The 24,636-nt window shown below is 44.3% G+C and overlaps 1 protein-coding gene across 1 annotated transcript in view; it reads right to left on the minus strand.

The window, feature by feature from the left end:
• Nucleotides 1–17,957: 17,957 nt before the first annotated feature.
• The window catches only part of LOC129833503 (tumor necrosis factor receptor superfamily member 16-like), a 49,269-nt gene continuing 42,590 nt past the window's right edge, over nt 17,958–24,636 (minus strand). Inside the window, exon 6 of the mRNA XM_055898152.1 lies at nt 17,958–22,979. Coding sequence (XP_055754127.1) covers nt 22,933–22,979 — 47 coding nt within the window. The 3' untranslated portion in view covers nt 17,958–22,932. The remainder of the gene's footprint in view (nt 22,980–24,636) is intronic.

Genomic DNA, 24,636 nt, shown 5'->3' on the forward strand with positions numbered 1-24,636 from the left:
GTGGGTGGGTGTGTGTGTGTGTGTGTGTGTGTGTGTGTGTGTGTGTGTGTGTGTGTGTGTGTGTGTGTGTGTGTGTGTGTGTGTGCGTGCGCACTCTTTGACTGTCGTTCTATCCCCCGCCCAGCAACTCCACTCCCACGTGTCTCCAGTTCCACATCCCAACCCTCAGTTTCCCTCAGCCCGTCCCACCTATCTTTGCTGGCCACTCTACGGATTTCTACACAACATATATCTTTCAACTATGCTGTGATGTTTAACATACAATTTGAATCTATTCGTCGAATCCACAGATTACGAGTTTAAGATAAATGCTTTTACTAAGAGTATTTGCATATTAGTAATTGATTGACCAGGTCTCTCCAGATCTCCCAACAATGCTATTTCTAGGGTACATTTTTGATTAGTGTTATTCTTTTTCAGTCATTCCTGAACCTGAGACCAGAAACAGGCTACCTGAGGGTTATACCAGAACACATTTCAGCATTCAGCACTATGTCAAGAAGCAGTGTGGCTTGGCGGGGTCTTGTTTTGGCGGACACATGGCTCACATGTCTTCTCCCGAGTCAAGACTGTAACTACCAATTGGATACCATGAAAAAGGGGGGGAAAAGTGTCTTGAAACATTCAGTGAAATAACTTATAATTTTTATTCTCAGCGTTATAAAACCTCCCAGGAAAACTTTCAAGGAAACAGAGTAAAATGTTCTCAGAACCTCCCTGCATCCTAAAAATAAACAGTCCCAGAACAGGCGAAATGTTCACTTCTGTTCTCAGAACAAAACAACCCCTCAATTTTACCGATCAGGAAACGTATGGTTTTGTTCCCAGACTCAATGGGAAACCAAAAACGTACATTCCAAGAAGACTTCCAAGAAACCAAATGTGGTAGCTGGGTATCTACCTCAATTACCACTTTCCCTGCATTTTTCTTTTCTGACTTTGCATCATTAGGGAAGAGCTTGTAAGTAAGCATTTCACTGTAAGGTCTACCTGTTGTATTCGGCCCATTTGCTAAATACAATTTGATTTTGATACAGAGAAGGGCAAGACACAGAAAGGGAAAAAGGAAGATGATATAGGTTATTAGAGAAAAGGTAATGAAGAAGGGGAAACAGCGAGAGAGATGAGGATAGAGAGAGAGAAAATGAAAGGACCTTTATGGCTATGCCTTAGCCTCTATAAATCTGACAGAAGTATATCATTTCTTGATAGAGTTAGACCTAAATAGACTGATTATGTTCTCACTTTCTTGGTAGCCGCTGCCTATTTACAGCTATTACAAGAGCTTACATTTCTAATCAATCTGGACAGCTGGAAATATACCACAGAGAGATGCCTGGCAAACATGGGGGTCGGAGTAGCAACGATCCCATCAGGGACTTGAACCTACACCCCTCTGCTGTTCCCCGGCCTGGCTGTTGGTGACACCTGACATGGCCTGGCTTACGGCCTGGGTTGTGGAGCTGAAACAGCTGCTGGGTCTATTATTATATGTGGAGATCTGTTCACATGAGTTCAGAGGTCAGCCATCCACCCACAGCACACCACCCCACTTCTGGTTAAGCTGTCAGACTGCAGCTGAGAACGATGCCCTGTCAGCAAATTTGAGATGGAATAATTTGTGTGTGTGTGCGTGCATGTGTGTGCGTGCTTCCATGAGCTTATGTGTGTTTGTTGATGTTAGAGGTAAAAGAGTTAACACACATTCCATGTCTGCAAAAAGTATCATGTTGATTTCAGTGAATGTTCTCAGATATTGACAACAACAACAGCAGCCACAGAAAGTACCATGTTGATTTCAGTGAATGTTCTCAGATATTGACGACAACAACAACAGCCACAGAAAGTACCATGTTGATTTCAGTGAATGTTCTCAGATATTGACGACAACAACAACAGCCACAGAAAGTACCATGTTGATTTCAGTGAATGTTCTCAGATATTGACGACAACAACAACAGCCACAGAAAGTACCATGTTGATTTCAGTGAATGTTCTCAGATATTGACGACAACAACAACAGCCACAGAAAGTACCATGTTGATTTCAGTGAATGTTCTCAGATATTGACGACAACAACAACAGCCACAGAAAGTACCATGTTGATTTCAGTGAATGTTCTCAGATATTAACGACAACAACAACAGCAGCCACGGAATTCTGTTCTCGTAAAATTAAGCACTTCCATCCTGGTCTCTCTCTTTGAGGTGGCTGGTGGATTCCGTCATGTGGCGGGTGATACACTGTGTTCTGTATGCTTGAGTGAGAGACACTGCCATTACAGACCAGTTGAACGGTTTGTGGTTAGCCAGCCAAGGTGCCTGGCAGTCAGCTGGAAATGAATGTTTCTCCTCCAGACTAAATCCAGAGACGTCTGATGATGGTGGGTTCAATAGAATCCCTCTTCACAGAACAGAGCCCTCCAGGTGGAGCCTAAGGGACCAATTACTGGGCAGTTTGTGTGTGATTGTGTTTAAAGTTATACTTTACCCTTGATTTAAGTTGTTATGGATTGAGAACTGAACAGGGGTGGCTGTATACCAGAGGAGGCTGGTGGGAGGAGCTATAGGAGGACGGGCTCATTGACATGGCTGGAATGGAGTATATGGACCAGTATCAAAGAGTGTGTATGGGCCAGGAGGAGACTGAGTACAGGGACAGACGGGGTTGTCCTAGAGGGTTCAGAGATTTGACAGTGCACTGATGCTGCTCAGCTGGCCGTTCTGTCTTAAATCCCTCATCAGTTGACTGTCTTCCTGGATGAAGATAACGGGGGTGGGGTGGGGGGTCGGGAGGCAGCAGAGGCCCTCTGAACCCCAAAATATGGCACACACCTGTAATCCTCCAAGCCTCTGGAAGTATTTAGGGGCTGGACAACATACTAGCAGTACATCTCTGTAGATACTCAGTGGAAAAACAAGGTCTTTCTTTAAGGCTATAGATCAGATCTTTAAGGCTATAGATCAGATCTTTAAGGCTATAGATCAGATCTTTAAGGCTATAGATCAGGTCCTTAAGGCTATAGATAAGGTCCTTAAGGCTACAGATCAGGTCTTTAAGGCTATAGATCAGGTCTTTAAGGCTATAGATCAGGTCTTTAAGGCTATAGATCAGGTCTTTAAGGCTATAGATCAGGTCCTTAAGGCTATAGATCAGGTCCTTAAGGCTATAGATCAGGTCCTTAAGGCTATAGATCAGGTCTTTAAGGCTATAGATCAGGTCTTTAAGGCTATAGATCAGGTCCTTAAGGCTATAGATCAGGTCTTTAAGGCTATAGATCAGATCTTTAAGGCTATAGATCAGGTCCTTAAGGCTATAGATCAGGTCCTTAAGGCTATAGATCAGGTCCTTAAGGCTATAGATCAGGTCTTTAAGGCTATAGATCAGGTCTTTAAGGCTATAGATCAGGTCCTTAAGGCTATAGATCAGGTCTTTAAGGCTATAGATCAGATCTTTAAGGCTATAGATCAGGTCTTTAAGGCTACAGATCAGGTCTTTAAGGCTATAGATCAGGTCTTTAAGGCTATAGATCAGGTCCTTAAGGCTATAGATCAGGTCCTTAAGGCTATAGATCAGGTCCTTAAGGCTACAGATCAGGTCTTTAAGGCTATAGATCAGGTCTTTAAGGCTATAGATCAGGTCCTTAAGGCTATAGATCAGGTCCTTAAGGCTATAGATCAGGTCCTTAAGGCTATAGATCAGGTCTTTAAGGCTATAGATCAGGTCTTTAAGGCTATAGATCAGGTCCTTAAGGCTATAGATCAGGTCCTTAAGGCTATAGATCAGGTCCTTAAGGCTATAGATCAGGTCTTTAAGGCTATAGATCAGGTCTTTAAGGCTATAGATCAGGTCCTTAAGGCTATAGATCAGGTCTTTAAGGCTATAGATCAGATCTTTAAGGCTATAGATCAGGTCCTTAAGGCTATAGATCAGGTCCTTAAGGCTATAGATCAGGTCCTTAAGGCTATAGATCAGGTCTTTAAGGCTATAGATCAGGTCTTTAAGGCTATAGATCAGGTCCTTAAGGCTATAGATCAGGTCTTTAAGGCTATAGATCAGATCTTTAAGGCTATAGATCAGGTCTTTAAGGCTACAGATCAGGTCTTTAAGGCTATAGATCAGGTCTTTAAGGCTATAGATCAGGTCCTTAAGGCTATAGATCAGGTCCTTAAGGCTATAGATCAGGTCCTTAAGGCTATAGATCAGGTCTTTAAGGCTATAGATCAGGTCTTTAAGGCTATAGATCAGGTCCTTAAGGCTATAGATCAGGTCTTTAAGGCTATAGATCAGATCTTTAAGGCTATAGATCAGGTTTTTAAGGCTATAGATCAGGTCTTGTATAGTAACTTTGAAAAGTGGACTTTGTAGTTTGATTTTCTCGGGCACTGGAGCACTGGTCAGTCCTGCCATTGGCTTGATTGCACTCACTTAGGGCCGTTTGGGTCTTCATTAGAGGTAGCTTACATTTATTATCCCACATTTCACATACAGATGTAGGATCCTAATTTGAGCACTCTTTTGTTGTTGAGAATGCAAACGTGTAGTGTATTCAAGGTTTAAAAGGCTTCTAAAGTTTGTAATTTCCACTTTAAAATGTCGGACTTGATTTGCCCTCACGAAAAATGTATCAACCCCAACAAGAAATGTACATTAATTATAATCCACATAATATTTCACATTTCCTGTTGCTGTAGGATTATTTTCCTGCTGTGATAAACTGGCTCAAATTAAGATCCTCCATCTGTACGTACAGTAATACAACTGAGTAGTCTTCTGACCTTACAAATGGACATGGAGTGCATACAGCAGGTTTTAAGCAGAGAGAAGCATATTGAACACTATACCCCCTATTACCTAACTATTTCAGTGTCATAGAAAGCTCTACACAACTCAACTTTGCTTTTATCTGCACCCATCTATGCTTGCTTTACCGCTAATGTACATGCATGAATTTGAATAATTGAGGTGAATTTAAAGACTCGCATCTAGGCTTCTAACCGTTATGATATGTGGAGCACGTCACTGAGAAGCAGGGGCAGAGAGGGTCTTTGTGATTTATAATTGGGTCGGCACTTTCCTAGACGGGCCTGCAGCGCCAGCGAAGGACCCATGTATGGTCTTTTGTTTTGATCCTCCTCAGCTTGTCTGATGCATTGAACCACCTCTCTCAGCAGACACACTCAGCAATGAGTCACGGTAAAGAGAACCGCAATGAGATGCATTGTAAAACCTGACCCCTTATTCCTTACTGCACAATGTGATGCTCTCTCCATTATAGCATAGGGCATAGGTCACTCCCCACACATAAACTATCCGCAGTGGACATTATACTGGAGTGTTATGGTACTATAAAGCCCACACAGCACAGCAGACTAAGAAACTTGTAATGATTCATGATTTGTAAATTGAGGCTTGATTGTCCTCACAGAAGTCTGGAGAGATGAACTAATAAAACCCAATGGAAAATGCATTGGACTTGTTAATTGAATCAACTTAAAACAATAGAACAACAGGGTGTGTCATTGTTAACAGTTTGGCAGCTTCCTACGTTATGAAGTCAACAAGCGTTTGACAGTGGATGCAGTTTGACAGAGAACATCTTTTCTCCTCTCGATAGAAGAGTATTCCTCTGCCTCGCCTTGTCATGTTGATGTCAAGTTTTTCCAAGTAGACTAACTTGATTGGCACATCAAAAATGCATAAAGTTGAAGAATGAAATGATGCAGTTACTCAATGAGAATGTGGTTAATTACAACATTTCTGAGGGGTTGTAACCTACCCACGCCCATCCTGTGTTAAAACTCCATGACCTCTCCTGAACCTGCACTACATGCCTGTACTACACTGTAAGAACAGCCGTGCAGGAATCAGACTGTTTGCCCATACCAATTACAATAAACAATGTAATAAAGCTAACATATGCTCATTTAGTTCATCTACACAGCAATCTCATTGCCATAATGCTATTTTAATGGTTCTTATTGCAGTAACAACCTAAACACTAACTTCATTAGGTGTCTGCAGTGCTGTATACAGTCTGGCTGGCTCTAGTGCTTGTTACTGTATTGTTAGCATGGATTGTGTGTGTGTGTGTGTGTGTGTGTGTGTGTGTGTGTGTGTGTGTGTGTGTGTGTGTGTGTGTGTGTGTGTGTGTGTGTGTGTGTGTGTGTGTGTGTGTGTGAGTGACAGTCAGGGAGCAGCAGTCAGCAGAGCTCTGGCCCTCAGCCTCCAGGACCTGCTAATGAGATCGCTAAAGACCCTGGTCCCTGGGTCTCTCTGCTCCCTGGTACAACAACACCTCCGCCATTCCTCTATGCTACAGACCCTGGTCCCTGGGTCTCTCTGCTCCCCTGGTACAACAACACCTCCTCCATTCCTCTATGCTAAAGACCCTGGTCCCTGGGTCTCTCTGCTCCCTGGTACAACAACACCTCCGCCATTCCTCTATGCTACAGACCCTGGTCCCTGGGTCTCTCTGCTCCCCTGGTACAACAACACCTCCTCCATTCCTCTATGCTAAAGACCCTGGTCCCTGGGTCTCTCTGCTCCCTGGTACAACAACACCTCCTCCATTCCTCTATGCTACAGACACTGGTCCCTGGGTCTCTCTGCTCCCTGGTACAACAACACCTCCTCCATTCCTCTATGCTACAGACCCTGGTCCCTGGGTCTCTCTGCTCCCTGGTACAACAACACCTCCTCCATTCCTCTATGCTACAGACCCTGGTCCCTGGGTCTCTCTGCTCCCTGGTACAACAACACCTCCTCCATTCCTCTATGCTACAGACCCTGGTCCCTGGGTCTCTCTGCTCCCTGGTACAACAACACGTCCTCCATTCCTCTATGCTACAGACCCTGGTCCCTGGGTCTCTCTGCTCCCTGGTACAACAACACCTCCTCCATTCCTCTATGCTACAGACCCTGGTCCCTGGGTCTCTCTGCTCCCTGGTACAACAACACCTCCTCCATTCCTCTATGCTACAGACCCTGGTCCCTGGGTCTCTCTGCTCCCTGGTACAACAACACCTCCTCCATTCCTCTATGCTACAGACCCTGGTCCCTGGGTCTCTCTGCTCCCTGGTACAACAACACCTCCTCCATTCCTCTATGCTACAGACCCTGGTCCCTGGGTCTCTCTGCTCCCTGGTACAACAACACCTCCTCCATTCCTCTATGCTACAGACCCTGGTCCCTGGGTCTCTCTGCTCCCTGGTACAACAACACCTTCTCCATTCCTCTATGCTACAGACCCTGATCCCTGGGTCTCTCTGCTCCCTGGTACAACAACACGTCCTCCATTCCTCTATGCTACAGACCCTGGTCCCTGGGTCTCTCTGCTCCCTGGTACAACACCACCTCCTCCGTTCCTATATGCTACAGACCCTGGTCCCTGGGTCTCTCTGCTCCCCTGGTACAACAACACGTCCTCCATTCCTCTATGCTACAGACCCTGGTCCCTATGTCTCTCTGCTCCCTGGTACAACAACACCTCCTCCATTCCTCTATGCTACAGACCCTGGTCCCTGGGTCTCTCTGCTCCCTGGTACAACAACACCTCCTCCATTCCTCTATGCTAAAGACCCTGGTCCCTGGGTCTCTCTGCTCCCTGGTACAACAACACCTCCTCCATTCCTCTATGCTACAGACCCTGGTCCCTGGGTCTCTCTGCTCCCTGGTACAACAACACCTCAAGCTAATGAACCACAGAGTTCTGCCTCTGAAAGAGAAGGAGAGAGCGAGAGAAAGAGACAGAGATATGATAAAATGGAGAGAGACAGAGATATGATAAAATGGGAAAAGAGGGGGCAGAGTAGGGATATAATCTAATACAGTTTTGTAAAAGCATTTCCATCAGGACGGGGCGAGGGTCCACGTGGGCTGACTAACGACAAGCACAGCTGCATCTGTACAGTTACACAATCCTGTCCTACACAGAGGAATTTGGCTAAGGAACCAACACTAGAATGGGTTGTTTAAGGGTTAGTTGGAAGCTCATTCTTAGCTTGCACTTTTATACTGCTGTTTTCATTTAGGAAGAGCCATTCTATTCAGAGGTCTTTTCCATTGCTCGGATGACATTAGGCATCTAAAATAACAATGAAGAAAACAGTGTCATCAGTGTGAAATCAGAAGTGAAACAAGTGCTTCAAGTGAAATGAAAAGCCAAAATGAAGTTTCTTTTTTTTTTTAAGAAAAGCTTTCGGGTGTAGGTCCAATGTTGGCCCTCATCCCCCTGTTCTCTCATATCACATTATTGATCACAGGGTTCTTAATATGACCAGACCAGTCTACAACACTTAACCAGTGGTCCTGTATGGCTCAGTTGGTTGTGGGTTCAGTTCCCAGGACCACCCATACGTAAAATGTATGCACGGATTACTGTAGGTCACCTTGGATAAAAGCATCTAACAATGTTGTGTGGTCATACCATTTGGAAGCCATTAAGAATTCTACTGTACATGAGCAACCATATATCACACTATATAGCAGTCCGTTCATGATCACTGGCACAGTTTACCAGTCCATGTGGTCCTTTAACAGAACACGTGTTCATTTACAGTACAGTGTGTAACAGTATACATGGTAATACAGACCCAGGGGAACTCTCCCGGCCTGTGCCATCAGGCCATGTCTTTATTAGTTCCCATGCTGTAATGAGATGGAGGGAGGAGAAGAGGGGGGGATCTGTTAGGCTAGTCTGTCCAGGCTAGGTTTAGGTTTACCCCTCCGCAGGGTCTGCTGTTTTCTTTTAAGAAAAGCCACTCTTCAGAGATATTTTCATTGCTCAGATGACATTACAATGGAGAAAACATGGCCTAGGCTCTGGTCTTAGTAGTGCACTATTTAGGGAAAAGGGGGCCATTTGGGACACACAGATGTTGTAGACTGGGAAGGCTGGTGGAGAACAGGGAGCTGTAGCAGGACTGTTGAGATCTGGTGACACATTGAGGAAACAGGGTGTGAACATGGATGAGAACAGTAAGCTCTCCTGACAGATGTGTTGACAAGGCTGCAACAGGAAGGGCTCATGGTGAGGGTTTAACTGTGAACCGACCAGAAAGGATGGAAGGAGGGAGAAAAGGAGGGAACGCGAGAAGGGGAAGATTTGGGAAAGGAGGAAATTGGAGTGGACTTTCACTCTCATGTTGTCTTCTTTCTCAGCTGTGACTAGTCATCTTATTTTTCTGACCACCCTTCAGCCGTCCCTCCAAATTAGTAACTGTCAGACCCTGTCCCTCTGTGGCGCTGATTGATGACCTCATCGGGGAGTTAACATGACACTGTGTCAAGTTTGGAGACTACCACTCACCTACTAGTCTTTCCTCCTGCCTCTTCACCAGAGACCAGTCATCCCTTTTTTCACTTATTTTCCCTATTTCCCATTCCCCTCTCTATTTCTGTTTCTCTCTCTCACCACATGTGGCGAGCAGATTTCTGGCACAGCATTAAAGTGGAAGCAGGGTAGGTCATTGTAGTGAATGCAGGGATCAGTGCTAAGATAGGTGAGGATGTTTGACTAAGGCCCCTGCCAGAGTTCCAGCTTGAAGGACTTGGCTCACCCTGTCCTGAGACTTCCTGCATTGGGACACTACCCACGCCCATAGGTTGTTGATGCATGGCTGGAACTCTGATGGATGACTCAGGGTGCTCTGTGTGGTGGGGCTCAGAGGTTTATCTACTTTATAGTCTGTTGGTGTGTCCTCAGAGCACTAACTGTAATTTACTGCAAGAGAGCAAAGGTGCGGCCTCCCAGGTGGCGCAGTGGTCTAGGGCACTGCATCGCAGTGCTAACTGCGCCACCAGAGTCTCTGGGTTTGCGCCCAGGCTCTGTCGCAGCCGGCCGCGACCGGGAGGTCCGTGGGGCGACGCACAATTGGCATAGCGTCGTCCGGGGTAGGGAGGGTTTGGCCGGTAGGGATATCCTTGTCTCATCGCGCTCCAGCGACTCCTGTGGCGGGCCGGGCGCAGTGCGCGCCAACCGAGGGGGGCCAGGTACACGGTGTTTCCTCCGACACATTGGTGCGGCTGGCTTCCGGGTTGGAGGCGCGCTGTGTTAAGAAGCAGTACGGCTGGTTGGGTTGTGCTTCGGAGGACGCATGGCTTTCGACCTTCGTCTCTCCCGTGCCCGTACGGGAGTTGTAGCGATGAGACAAGGTAGTAATTACTAGCGATTGGATACCACGAAAATTGGGGAGAAAATGGGATAAAAAAAAAAAAAAAAAAAAAGAGAGCAAAGGTGACCAGAGTTGGAGAGTTAAAGTTTACAGTCAGTCCTTTATTCTATCAGAGCTACTTGATATGTTTGATATGATAAGTTGATATGTTTTCTTTCCATGTCTCATTGCATTCTTCCATTTGATCACAGACATAAACATGATCCTACAGATATAGGATCTTAATTTGAGTCAGTTTGCTACGGCAGGAAAATAATCCTGCAGCAACAGGAAATGTGAATTATTATGTGGATTTTAATGAATGGGCATTTTTCTAGGCGTTGATACATTTTTCATTAGGGCAAATCAAGTCAGAGTTTACAAACTTTAGAAGCCTTTAAAAACTTGAATACACTACAAGTTTGCATTTCCTGCTGTGCAGGAAAATTCTCAACAACAAAAGAGTGATCAAATTAAGATCCTACATCTGTACTTTTATTTTAGTTTGGGAGCTGTCTTCTTCATTACCATGCATTGGCAACCGTTTATAAACGTTTAACAGAGGGTCTCATCCTGAAAATACAGCCGTTTTTCAGGGCAACTTGTTACTGTCCCAACATGTTGCGAAATCAGTGTTGTTTGTATGGCATTTCCTGAACAATAAAGTCCACTGTGGTTTCAGCATGGCTTTGTACTGGGAGAGTAATGATCTATGGGATGTGAGGGTTCTATTAGCTGTCCTATGATTAAATATATTTATGCTACTCAGAATGATATGTAATGAGTTTTGACTCTTCATATAAATAAGAACAATGGAGAACTCCAACTAACCCTTTAAATACTTTATGAATGCCAATGAATTCAAGCCCAGAAAAACTAATTTAGCATTTGCATCACTTCACTTCCTGGCAGACAAATCACAATATTATAAAAAAATGTATATGCTTTTTTTCTTTTTTTTCTTATCCATTTATGTTTTGGACAGTAGCCCACTTCCCTGGTTCATTTTTAAGTGGGTAATGCTGCAGTTGGTTGTTTGTCTGTTTCTGGTTTAAAAAGTTAAAAAAAACATTTATCAGACTGCTTGACTCGTGAGATGAAGAAAATAAAGTGAGACTTATTCATTCTTCATAATGTCATCTAATGTCACGATCGTGTGGAGGAGAGACGGACCAAAACGCAGCATGTGGAAAATAAGCCATCTTCTTTTATTTTTCTACGAAGATGAACATGAAACGAAACACTATTACAAACCATACAAAAACAACAAACGACCGTGAAGCTATACAAACATAAGTGCTGACACAAAACACAACATAGACAATTCCCCACAAACAGCTAAAGCCTATGGTTACCTTAAATATGGCTCCCAATCAGAGACATCTAAGGATTGGCGGTGGTGTAGATGGGGTGGGGTGGGGGGCACGGTAGCCCCTCTGGGCAGTCTCCCATTCACTACTGTTAATAGTGATGATTTCCCCTTGATATGGTATATTCAGCGATGAGCGGAGAGAGAAATGGAGAAGAACTACTGCTGCCGAATGACAGGTGTGCTTTATTGTCTCAGTGTAATGGATTTGGTACAAACACATGCAGGCGATTATCATTAAAGTGACTCCCTAGCTCATTACAGTATGGTACGTGCAGAGCAGCCTGCCTCCTCTTCCTCACTGTCACAGAGACAGCCATGTAGGCAGCCTGAGTCAGAGTCAGGGAGACGTGGAGACGTGCCCTGGGTACCCAGCAGCCTCAGGCTTTCCCTGGGGGGATGTGTGTGGGATCCATAGCAACCCTGCTTTCTTCTGGCTCTCTGTCAGATATCCCCGTCTCACTGACTCAGTGACTCATTCATTCACAAACACAAGCGCACACGTATACATGGACACACACACACACCCTATTACTTGCGTATATAGATTGTATTCCAAACATGCAAAAAACTTGTCCCTTGCATAAGCATCTGCATGCAGTCACATGCTATACACACAGGGGGCCCACATACCCACCATATGCACGTAGGAAATGCTTGGTGTTCAGACGGCATAGAGCCAAATGCATCTGAGCCATGCAGAGAAAAACAAACTCACAGTGTATTGTTGGTGACAGCAATTGGTGGGTTTGAATGATGGAACAAAGTACAGAGAAAAAGTAAACTGTTACACTCTTTGAAAGCAAGCCTCTTGTTTGGCCCACAGCCCTTGTTGCATTATGAGTTTGGAAGGATAGGTAGGCTGCTTCCTCACTTTCTCAGGTTCATGTAACTGATACCAGCAATGCTAAGCAGGATTTGGCTTGGTCTAATGGTGGAATATAATTTTGCCCTGTTCCGTTCACCTTGGTATTATCAGAAATGTCTGAGTGTTTTTGATCTGTACCGGATCAGACTCCAGACTATGGTGTTGTATGCCTTCCTGTCTGGAAAATCAGTTTGTGTATGCCAGCGTCTGTTTAGTGTGTGTGTGTGTGTGTGTATAATAGACGCTTAAATCCACTGGGACAACAGGAAGAGATAATTACAAGGATATAAATCCTGTCTTGTCTTATCAACAAAGTAGCGGATGAAGAGAACTCCCAGAGACTCAGGTGTGTCAGAGCAGAGATGAATGCAGACAAAGTGTTGTCTGATCCTTTCTGCTTGTATCCCATTACTGTAAAAGCTCTGCTGACTATCAACAACCAGGTGTCTGTGTTTAGCAGCCAACCCCAATGGTTTGTTAAGGCATGAGACATCAGTCCGATACTGGTATGTAAATTACAGACACATGATCGTATTGCAGTTAAATCATCTTAATGTCAGCAGACCATGTGAAATTAGCCAGACCTACACTCAGCCGTTGGAAAATAGGATGAGTTGCTTTTCAAGGCAACTGTCATAAATAGACAGGCGGGTGGTGCTGTCATTGTGGTCAATGGTTAACACAATGGGAACGGAATCACATAATGAAGAAACAGTGGCAGGGTAATGGCCTCATTTGTGTGTGTGTGTGTGTCTGTGCGTCTGTGCATGTATGGCTGCATGTGTGAGTGTGTGTGGCCTCATTTCCAGACTTTTGTATGAGTGAAAGTGTTGTGGGGTGTGGTCGGGAGGGAGGGAGTACAGTTTGTGTTGCAATGCTGTAGGTTGTGAATTAATTTTAAGTGCTCTACAGTATCACTAGTACCCTGGCATTGGAAACAGATAATTGGATATAGATGAGTAAGGGTGTGTGTGAGTGGGTGGGTTGAGAGGGGAGGGGGGCAAGACACTTAAAGGGTCTGGTGCTTACAGCTGGTCTCCATCCCAGGGAGGGGTATGTCTCTCTCTCCCTATTCTCCCTCTCCCTCTCATAAGGCAGAGTGACAGACAGGGTGGTTCCTCTCCACCTGTGTGGGAGGATGGAGGAATGGAGGATGGGTGGGGCTGTTTGATTTACTCGTATTAATTGCTGTGGTGTTCCAGATGGTTTCCTCATGGGCGTTCTAACACCAGTTTCTAACACCAGTTTCTACTAGCCCAGAGAGGAGAGGAAACCGACATGTTGGATGATGCCCTGTAGCCTGTTCCAGCCAGCTCCCCACACAGATCACTACAGAGACTTGTAAACAAACACCTGAGAAAACCCAGTAAAACCCAGCAGCAGGAACAGTAACAGAGCGACTTGATAATGATCTCAGTACAGCAGTAGTCCTACCTACCAATCTGTGGTCTATGTTCAGAAAGGGATGAAAGACTATAGGGTGGCTCTGCAGCTGTCTTTTGGTTAACTGCGTGTGCCAACGCATTCTGGGAGTGTTTTTCTGTGTATGTGAATCACTTTCTCTCATGCCTGCCTTGTTCTAGGCCTACGCCTGTGTCATCTTCGATCAGGCAATAAGATGCCTTCGTCAATCACCTTGACCTTATTCTGAACTGCTTCCAACAGGCAAAGTCTCTGCTTACCAGAGTCTGTAGACACAACAATGAGTGGTAAGAGTTCTGATGTCTCACAGGCTATTCAACATGGTCAGTGGATGAGATAAAGGAGAAAGTCAGAGTTTCTGTAACATTCAGGTTAGCAGGGGTGTATTTTCTATGGGCCTAATCATAGAATTCCATATAGAACTGCTATTAATTCAATAGGATCTCTGTAGACCTAGTCGTGAAGATTTGTCATTTAACTTTTAAAATGTATTACCTTTCATTGTGGCATACAAACAACCAATCACGATGCCTTCATCTGATTGTCAAGCAATCACTTCAAAGGAATCCTTTCTGTTATGTTACAGCCTTATAATGTAACATGAAATTGTTTTTTTTTACCTCATCAATCCACACACAATACCCCATAATAACAAAGCAAAAACAGGTTTTTAGACATTTAGAAATAAATAAATAACTGAAATATCAAATTTACATAAGTATTCAAATCTTTTACTCAGTAGTTTGTTGAAGCACATTTGGCAGCAATTACAGCCTCAAGTCTTCTTGGGTATGACGCTACAAGCGTGGCATACCTGTATTTGGGGAGTTTCTGTAGTGTATGCGTAACTGGCTGCAGGGAAGTCAGGCGCAGGAGAGCAGAATTGGGTAGCAAACGGAGCCCTTTATTACGGCGAACAGACACACGGCACTAAGAACAATAAACAAATACGGGTTGACATAACCCGGCGCAAACCAGTCTGACGTGCACATACACGTAACAACAAACAATTCCACACACAGACATGGGGGGAGCAAAGGGTTAAATACACGTCAAATAATGAGGGAATGTAAACCAGGTGTGCAGGAAACCAAGACAAAACAAATGGAAAATGAAAAGTGGATCGGCGATGGCTAGAAGACCGGTGACGTCGACCGCCGAACGCCACCCGAACAAGGAGAGGAACCGACTTCGGCGGAATTCGTGACAGTTTCTTCCATTCTTCTCTGCAGATCCTCTCAAACTCTATCAGGTTGGATGGGGAGGATCGCTGCACAGCCATTTTCAGGTCTCTCCAAAGATGTTAGTTCGGGTTCAAGTCCGGGCTCTGGCTGGGCCACTCAAGGACATTAGGAGACTTGTCCGGAAGCCACTCCTGCGTTGTCTTGGCTGTGTGCTTAGAGTCGTTGTCCTGTTGGAAGGTGAACCTTCGCCCCAGTCTGAGGTTCTGAGTGCTCTGGAGCAGGTTTTCAGGATCTTTCTGTACTTTGCTCCGTTCATCTTTCCCTCGATCCTGACTAGTCTCCCAGTCCCTGCCGCTGAAAAACGTCCCCACAGCATGATGCTGCCACCACCATGCTTCACCGTAGGGATGGTGCCAGGTTTCCTCCAGACGTAACGCTTGGCACTCAGACATTCAGGTTTTATCACACCATAGAATCTTGTTTCTCATGGTCTGAGAGTCTTTAGGTGTCTTTTGGCAAACTCCAAGAGGGCTGTCATGTGCCTTTTTCTGAGGAGTGGCTTCCGTCTGGTCACTCTACCATAAAGGCCTGATTGGTGGAGTGCTGCAGAGATGGTTGACCTTCTGGAAGGTTCTCCCATCTCCACAGAGGAACTTTGTAGCTCTGTCAGAGTAGCCATCAGGTTCTTGGTCACCTCCCTGACCAAGACCCTTTTCCTCCGATTGCTCAGGGCGGCCAGCTCTAGGAAGGTTCTTGGTGGTTCCAAACTTCTTCCATTTAAGATTGATGGAGGCCACTGTGTTCTTGGGGACCTTCAATGCTGCAGAAATGTTTTGGTACCCTTCCCCAGATCTGTGCCTCGACACAATCCTGTCTTGGAGCTGTACAGACAATTCCTTCAACCTCAGGGCTTGGTTTTTGCTCTGACATGCACTGTCAACTGTGGGACCTTATATAGACAGGTGTGTGCCTTTCCAATCAATTGCATTTACCACAGGTGGACTCCAATCAAGTTGTAGAAACATCTAAAAAATGATCAATGGAAACACCTGAGCTCAATTTCGAGCCTCACAGCAAAGGTTCTCAATATTTATGTAAATAATGTATTTCTGTTTTCTCATAAATTTGGTAACATTTCTAAAAATCTGTTTTTGCTTTGTCATTATGGGGTATTGTGTGTAGATTTTTTATTTGACCTTTATTTAACTAGGCAAGTCAGTTAAGAACAAATTCTTATTTTCAATGACGGCCTAGGAACAGTGGGTTAACTGCCTTATTCAGGGGCAGAACAACAGATTTTTACCTTGTCAGCTCGGGGATTCGGTCTTGCAACCTTTCGGTTACAAATCCAACGCTCTAACCACTAGGCTACCTGCCGCCCCTTGATGAGGAAATGGTTTTATTCAACTCATTTTAGAATAAGGCTGTAATATATACAAATGTGGAAAAAGGGAAGGGGTCTGAAGACTTTCTGAATGCACTGTACATGCATGTCCAGCCTCCAAACAGTGGTGAATGGAAAGAGACTGTAACGAGTGAGCTGAGAGTCAGGAAGCAAGTTCAGGGAGTGAGTGTTTTAATAAATAAATGAAACAATAAACACGTAACACAAACAACACACCGACATGAAAACAGAGTCAATAACACCTGAGGAAAGAACCAAGGGGAGGGACAGATATAGGGAAGACAATCAAGGAGGTGATGGAGTCCAGGTGAGTGTCATGAGGCGCTGGTGCGCGAGACGATGGTGACAGGTGTGTGGGATAATCAGCAGCCTGATGACCAAGAGGCCGGAGAGGGAGCATACGTGACATCTGTTACACAAAACACCAAAAAGTTGAATGAGGTTAGACTTATGAAGGTCAGTATTTGCATATACTTTATACAGTAAGCATAATTAATGACATCATCCACATTGAATGTGATCACCTCAATCACATTTCTGAACGCTTTTCCCCCGCATCTCCACATACATACATTTTAGTCATGGTTGTTCTATTTTTCTCTTTAACGATGTTCCTTTCTTTGCAATTTCAGCTGACTCATGCTCTTGATTAATGTTCAGGTAGGAAAAAAAATACATTTCAGCATTTGATTAGCGCCTCTATTTGAACGGTCCCGGCTAATCAAATTATACTATGTAGCGTGTCTATTAAACTATGTAGCGTGTCTAGCTCCCATCTGGTTTGCTGGTTTGGGATCAACCGCACATTCTGATGATTCAGCAATTCATCACACTATGTCTTAGCTGTGTGTGTGTGTGTGTGTGTGTGTGTGTGTGTGTGTGTGTGTGTGTGTGTGTGTGTGTGTGTGTGTGTGTGTGTGTGTGTGTGTGTGTGTGTGTGTGTGTGTGTGTGTGTGTGTGTGTGTGTGTGTGTGTGTGTGAGAACCATATCTACCAGACATCTCCATGTTATTGAACGCGTACCTGATGATAAGAGAATAGAGAACTAGACTCCAACAGTCCAATGAACCCTCACATATGGTCCTGTTTTTAACTGTGGTTTGGCTAAGGTCACATGCTCCGTACTTTGTGGTTTAAACGTTTTATTTTCATTAGCTTGAGGCCTTTTTCAGAAATACTTTGGGGGTAATTCTAAAGGGGAACCTTTTGGGTATTTTCATACAGAAAGCCAAAACTGTCAATGAGACACAAACCCACAGAGATTATTCCTGTAACTGTTATATCAGTTTTGGCTTATAGATGAGGGTCGGGAGAGTTTGTACTGGGTGCTGTCCAATATTGTTATAATCAAGGATTTCCCAGGAGAGATAGCCGACCACCAGTGTTAAACATTGGCAATTTTAGATGTTTTAAGCGAAGAAGCATATTTCAGTGTATTGTGTCTACTATATTTCTTTCCCAAGCAACAATGAATTCACAGTAGGGAATGAGAACCCATCAGCTGACTTGCTATATTATCAACATTCAGTATTGAGGACAAATGACTTGACAAAGGTGCAATTACATTTGTTTTTATTCTATCAGTTAACTAATTTGTTTGCTTTTTCAATTTTATAGTGTATTTATATATTGTAACAACTCTAAGAAATTCACATTTACACAATGCATTTTACACTAGTAGGTAAGTACATGTAACATTCAGCTTTTGGGAGGACGGGGTCTGAAATTTCTGTGGGGATTTATTATATCTTGGATATTAATATAGAGAATCACAGTGAATCCTCCTCATACATGGCATGTCTGTCCACAACCTCTGGACAAGCTGAACATGTAACAACATACTGGTCATGCTCATCACATGTTGCCACTTTTGCACTGTAGATAGAGTATGTTGTGGTGGGTAAAATAGGACCACAGCAGATGGCATGTACGTAGATGATGCTATATGGATTTCAACAACAACAGTAGGATGTTTTAACCTATGGCCTATACTTCCTGAAACCTTCAGTAACACTCAAAGGATGAAACAAAACACAGATCATACAACAAGGGAGAATAAAAACAGAAGAAGAAGAACAACAGAAAGTGTTCTGAACATAACTCAGACACCTGACTCTGTACACAGGCACTTGTATAGCAGTCTTTGAGTGTGCATATTACATCTAATAAGTGCTCAAACAAGAAACCGTTTACAAAAAAATACTGATTTCAAAAAAGAGAATTATATTCATAACAAAAACAATAGAAGAACATTGAATTCTTTTGCATATTTATGTCTGTAACGTTATTCAGCTTTACATTCTTATATTATCGTCCTTCACTCTACCAGTGTCCCCTGCTGTGGAGGAACAGTACAGATTGAGTCATACTGTAGATTCTATATTGACACCTCTATTCACCTGTGAGACAGCACAGTGTTAGATTGGGCCCGTGGGGCCGCCAGCCACAGTGAAATGTTCAGTTGTTCACCAGTCGTTGATGACAATCCCTCCTGTCAGTCAGTGGTATTATGCCAATCTGTTGGTCCACTGGGTCCTACTGCACTTCCATTGTGGAGCAATATGAATCACACTGCCGTCAATAATATTGTGTGAAACACTGTGTGTGTGAAGCCACTGGATATGTCACAAGCAGAGAGAGGCCTCCCGGGGGAATATAGTGTGGGTGTGTTGGTTTGTTTTCTATTTAAAGCCTCAAAACTCACTACTATGAGAGCGTCTTCCCTACTGTATCTTTGCTACACCAGATTATCTCGCTCTCTCTCTCTCTCTCTCTCTCTCTCTCTCTCTCTCTCTCTCTCTCTCTCTCTCTCTCTCTCTCTCTCTCTCTCTCTCACACACAAAAGTATCTCTGCTAATATCTCTACTTTGCTATCTACCTACATCTAAATTCAAGCATCAAACCACACCAAAGGGACCCTGAGTAATCACATGTCCCTGGGAATCAAACCTGGACTTACAGTTAGCGCAGCTACATTGCCAACATCTAATACCTACTGCGTGATCAGTATGCTGCGTGCCAATATAGATACATACAAAAGTGATCAAAGGCAACAAATACATACAGTTTATCATGTGTGGTGGTGGGGGGGGACCACTATTGTGATACAGTAAAATGTCACTGCTCTCTCAGACACATGAGAGGTGAGCAATGGTAATGTCACGTTGTTGCCACTTTAAAAGCGTCCTGTATGTCTCTGTGCAGTACAGAACAGAGGGATCCAGATGAGAGCCAGCTGACTGAGTGAAGCTAAATGAACCTGAAACCCTGAGGTAAATATACCTGCCTGTCAGGACTGTCTCCCTAATGGCCCCTGTGTTTACTACCATACCATACCTCTACCATACCATACCTCTACCATACCATACCTCTACCATACCATACCTCTACCATACCATACCTCTACCATACCATACCCCTACCATACCTCTACCATACCATACCTCTACCATACCATACCATACCCCTACCATACCATACCATACCTCTACCATACCATACCTCTACCATACCATACCTCTACCATACCTCTACCATACCATACCTCTACCATACCATACCTCTACCATACCATACCCCTACCATACCATACCTCTACCATACCATACCTCTACCATACCATACCTCTACCATACCATACCCCTACCATACCATACCATACCTCTACCATACCATACCCCTACCATACCATACCTCTACCATACCATACCTCTACCATACCATACCTCTACCATACCATACCTCTACCATACCATACCTCTACCATACCTCTACCATACCATACCTCTACCATACCATACCTCTACCATACCATACCTCTACCATGCCATACCTCTACCATACCATACCTCTACCATACCATACCATACCATACCTCTACCATACCATACCTCTACCATACCATACCTCTACCATACCATACCCCTACCATACCATACCTCTACCATACCTCTACCATACCTCTACCATACCATACCTCTACCATACCATACCTCTACCATACCATACCTCTACCATACCATACCCCTACCATACCATACCTCTACCATACCATACCTCTACCATACCATACCTCTACCATACCATACCTCTACCATACCATACCTCTACCATACCATACCATACCTCTACCATACCTCTACCATACCATACCTCTACCATACCATACCTCTACCATACCATACCTCTACCATACCATACCTCTACCATACCATACCTCTACCATACCATACCCCTACCATACCATACCTCTATCATACATACCTCTACCATACCATACCTCTACCATACCATACCCCTACCATACCATACCTCTACCATACCATACCTCTACCATACCATACCCCTACCATACCATACCCCTACCATACCATACCTCTACCATACCATACCTCTACCATACCATACATCTACCATACCATACCTCTACCATACCATACCTCTACCATACCATACCCCTACCATACCATACCCCTACCATACCATACCTCTACCATACCTCTACCATACCATACCTCTACCATACCATACCCCTACCATACCATACCTCTACCATACCATACCTCTACCATACCTCTACCATACCATACCCCTACCATACCATACCGCAGCAGACACATTAGCGCCACCGCACACTCTTTAGCACACACACATATCTGCACGTGAGTGTGTGTGTGCAAGTGCTCGTGTTTATTTCAGTGAGACGGAAGTCTCTGACGAGTGTCCCATGTCTCCACTCATTACCAAGTACAATATAATGGATAATTAAGGGGAGTCTTGAGTATAGCCTACTATACAGTGTTTGTATATAAACTCTGTATACTATTTCTAGCCAACTCTCGTCAGGCTACCATGGAACAGCCTCGAATACTGATACTGCCGAGCCTCTTTCTGATGATGTCACAGTTCCATTTTTGGCAGTTGGACATCACATTATGTGTCAGGTCAATGAGTCAGCAATGTTCAATAGTCCAAAAATGCTCCTCATATTGCATATCACAGCTCCTGGGGTAATGGAGCTGCACTGCTGAGGAAGCCTTGTAACTCAAACCACTAAGAGAGGCAGATGCGCCACAAACAGACATGAGAGAAACATCTAGAATCTGTTACATTCAAAGCATGAATCATTCCAACAGAATCCTGGAGTCCATGTTGGATGGAGAAAAGGAGTCAAGTGTGTCAGAAAACAGAGGAGGGATGGTGTATCATGTTGTGGTGACGGAATGATGGAATGATCCACAGCCAATGAGAATAGGAGAGCACAGTAATCAGAGGCAACAGTATAACAACAACACAAATGTGTCAGTCCCTGTACACCTTAGGAATGTCTGTGGCTGTGGTAAGAAAAAGGATAGGAGGTTTTGGAATTGGTGACTAATGCTGCATTTAGACGAAGGATGCAGAAACCATCATACAAGAAGAAAGCAAGCCAGGACGACGGTATGGTTGCTATGGTGATTTCGGTAAACGAACAGTGCAAATCAACATCGGGAAGAAAACAACGCTACGACAGATAACAAAAGTTTAAATATTTTAACTCTGGTGGCATGTCCCGTCTTCCGTGACCTCAACGGCATTTACCGTCGTGCTCTCATTGAAAACAATGACATCCGAACGCCGCCTACCTCGTACCATCTAAACGCAGCATAACCTTTCCCCCACTGAGTTATGTTGAATAGATAACAGTGGGATACTATCAGACAGGATCACATGGAGGATTACAACAGGCTGCTGAGGTCTGAGAAGACAGTCTGGAGGTGTGACGGAGTCACTGAGAGACTACTGCAGGACTAGCCCTGAGAACACACTAGGATAGGATAGGAATAGATGGAGGGATGGAAAGAGGGACAGATAGTTACACGCTGAGAGAGAGAGAGTACAGACAAGGGGAGAGAGGGGACAGAGAGTTTATCTACCTCTGAGGCACAAACATTTGATGATGTGAGTAGGGGGGAATCTGGGGGTGGATGAATAATCATTTTTGCAAATGGTCAAAGGAAGTTGGCAGTGAACTTATGGGGACACATGATAAAACTCCTTCATGTGATAACATACTAACACACTTTTCATAATGATTGGTCAACACCAGCTGACAGAAAAGACAGAGACCAGGATATCTAACACAGTGATGCTTCTTGGATTATGGGTGGTAGTGATATTGCAACTTTAGTGACTTGAGGCAGACATTTGGGGTTGGTGTTGGGGTTGGTGGTAGGGTTGGTACTGGCGTAGAGGTTTAGTGTTCAAAGACACACTGGCAGAGTTGGGTTCTGTGTAGAGATACTGGGTCAGCCTGTGATGCTCCAGTCTGTCCAATAAGGGTCCATACTGGGACAAGAGGCCAGTCAGAAACAGTGGCCACCCTTGGTGAAAAGGGCCGATAATGTCGTCAACTTCCTTGTTGTATCCAAGAAGCCCACTCAGTCTGTACTCTTATACTGTAGGTCCATTCCCACATCAAGGTTTCCATGGCAACCCCACTTCCCCCTCTCCTCCTTTTCCTCCTTCCTGTCAGCGGCTTCTCCTCTTCCTCAGACCTGGGGGGGAGGTGAGTCAGGTCCCCCATCCACCCTCACCACTGAGAAAGAGAGAGAAACATGTTAAAAACATATATGATCAGTGGTGAAGCATGCAGATGTTCTCTGGTCGTATGAAGTAACGCAGTATCAGTGGTCAGCGGTCTTTGATGCTGTGTCCACTCTGACACACTTGCCCTGTAGGGGGCCTTGTGAGGTCACAAACTCATCAACCCCTCCAACTGTTTCACTGAACTCATTACTACAGGGAGTGAGGAAGTGGGACAAATGTCCCCTTTTCCCACAAGCCCTCAACCTGTTGTCAATTGAGGGGTGCCATGGAAACGCTTCCGGAATGCAGAGGCGGTTTTTAGAGGAGCTCCGAGCTCACTGGTTGTTTTCTTGTCTTGATCAATGCACCCCTGTGCCAGCCAGAAGAGAGCTCTAATTCTAAAGGTTCACAAGAAGGGCTTTTTTGTATCAACCACGCTATGACATCATCAGGCCTGTTTAAGTGTATGTGGTGCACAGAGGCGGAGCTCGGCGAAGCCTGCTACCGTCGATCTTCTCTCATTCTACAAACATTCCATTTCTTTCTGAAATCCTCTGGCTCTCCTTTAGCTCTCGTTATTCATGTTGATTCTCTCCAGAGCACGTCATGCAGTCTGTGACTTGTTCTCCTTCCTGTTTAGACAGCCATCCTGCAGGCATGACAGACACTGCAGACAGACACTGCAGACAGACACTGAGCAGTCTTGCTGAATCATTCTGTCTTTTCATACTTGTGTTCCTCTTCAGGATCTCCACTTTGAATGGTTCATGCAGCCCTCCCTAGACTGCAAATGTAAACCTACTGAGTCAGTTGGTGGCTTCCTTGATAAATATTGTTGACACAGAAAATCTAATGGTAGCTTTAAATGGGAACCACTGTTTCACCCATTCCAATTCTAAGCTATTGACCAGTCTTTATCAGATGAAATTCTACTGGGCATGTTCAGAATAGTCGATCTAACAGTCGATCTTCCATTAGCATGTTCAGCCGATGCTGATTTAATTTCAGGCCACTCCGAAGCTTTAAAGATAGCTGATTAAGACTGCGATTGAGATCGGTAGTGAATAGGCAATCAACTGCTCTCCTCTTAATGGCAAGAATGGAATACAGGAGACATGCTGATTACCTTCTGTTGCCCCAGGGTCATTTGACCAGGACCCCTCACACACTACCTGTCAATCAGCCGGCAGTTACATGTACCTCATTGCCTCTGGCACCTTGAGGCGTCTCACATTCCTCCTCACATTCGATTACCCTCTCTGTGATGTGATTTTGCTTAAACAGGGACTGTGATTTGTAGTTTTTTTACCTACCTTAATTGAATGCACTGACTGTAAATCTGTCTGGATTAGAGCGTCTGCTAAATTTCCAAAGTGTACATGTAAAATGTAAATGTGACTTGGCCCTAGCTTCTCTGTCTGATTGTCACACTGTACCCCTCCCACCACTGACATCCCTCTTTCTTTTAGAACTGAATCAATACAGACTCAAGTTATTCTATTTTACTCAGTACAGAGGTCCTCACTACAATATGTTACATTTATTCATGATTAATACCAATAATGGATTAGCATTTATATAGCTATTTTCATTTAGTCTCAAAGTGCTTTGGACAAAGCAATACGTCAGTATTTGTCCTGCTCTAAAACTTTTGCTGTCTACCTCAT

This window comes from Salvelinus fontinalis, chromosome 34, assembly GCF_029448725.1.
Source record: "Salvelinus fontinalis isolate EN_2023a chromosome 34, ASM2944872v1, whole genome shotgun sequence".
NCBI classification, from domain to species: Eukaryota; Metazoa; Chordata; class Actinopteri; order Salmoniformes; family Salmonidae; genus Salvelinus; species Salvelinus fontinalis.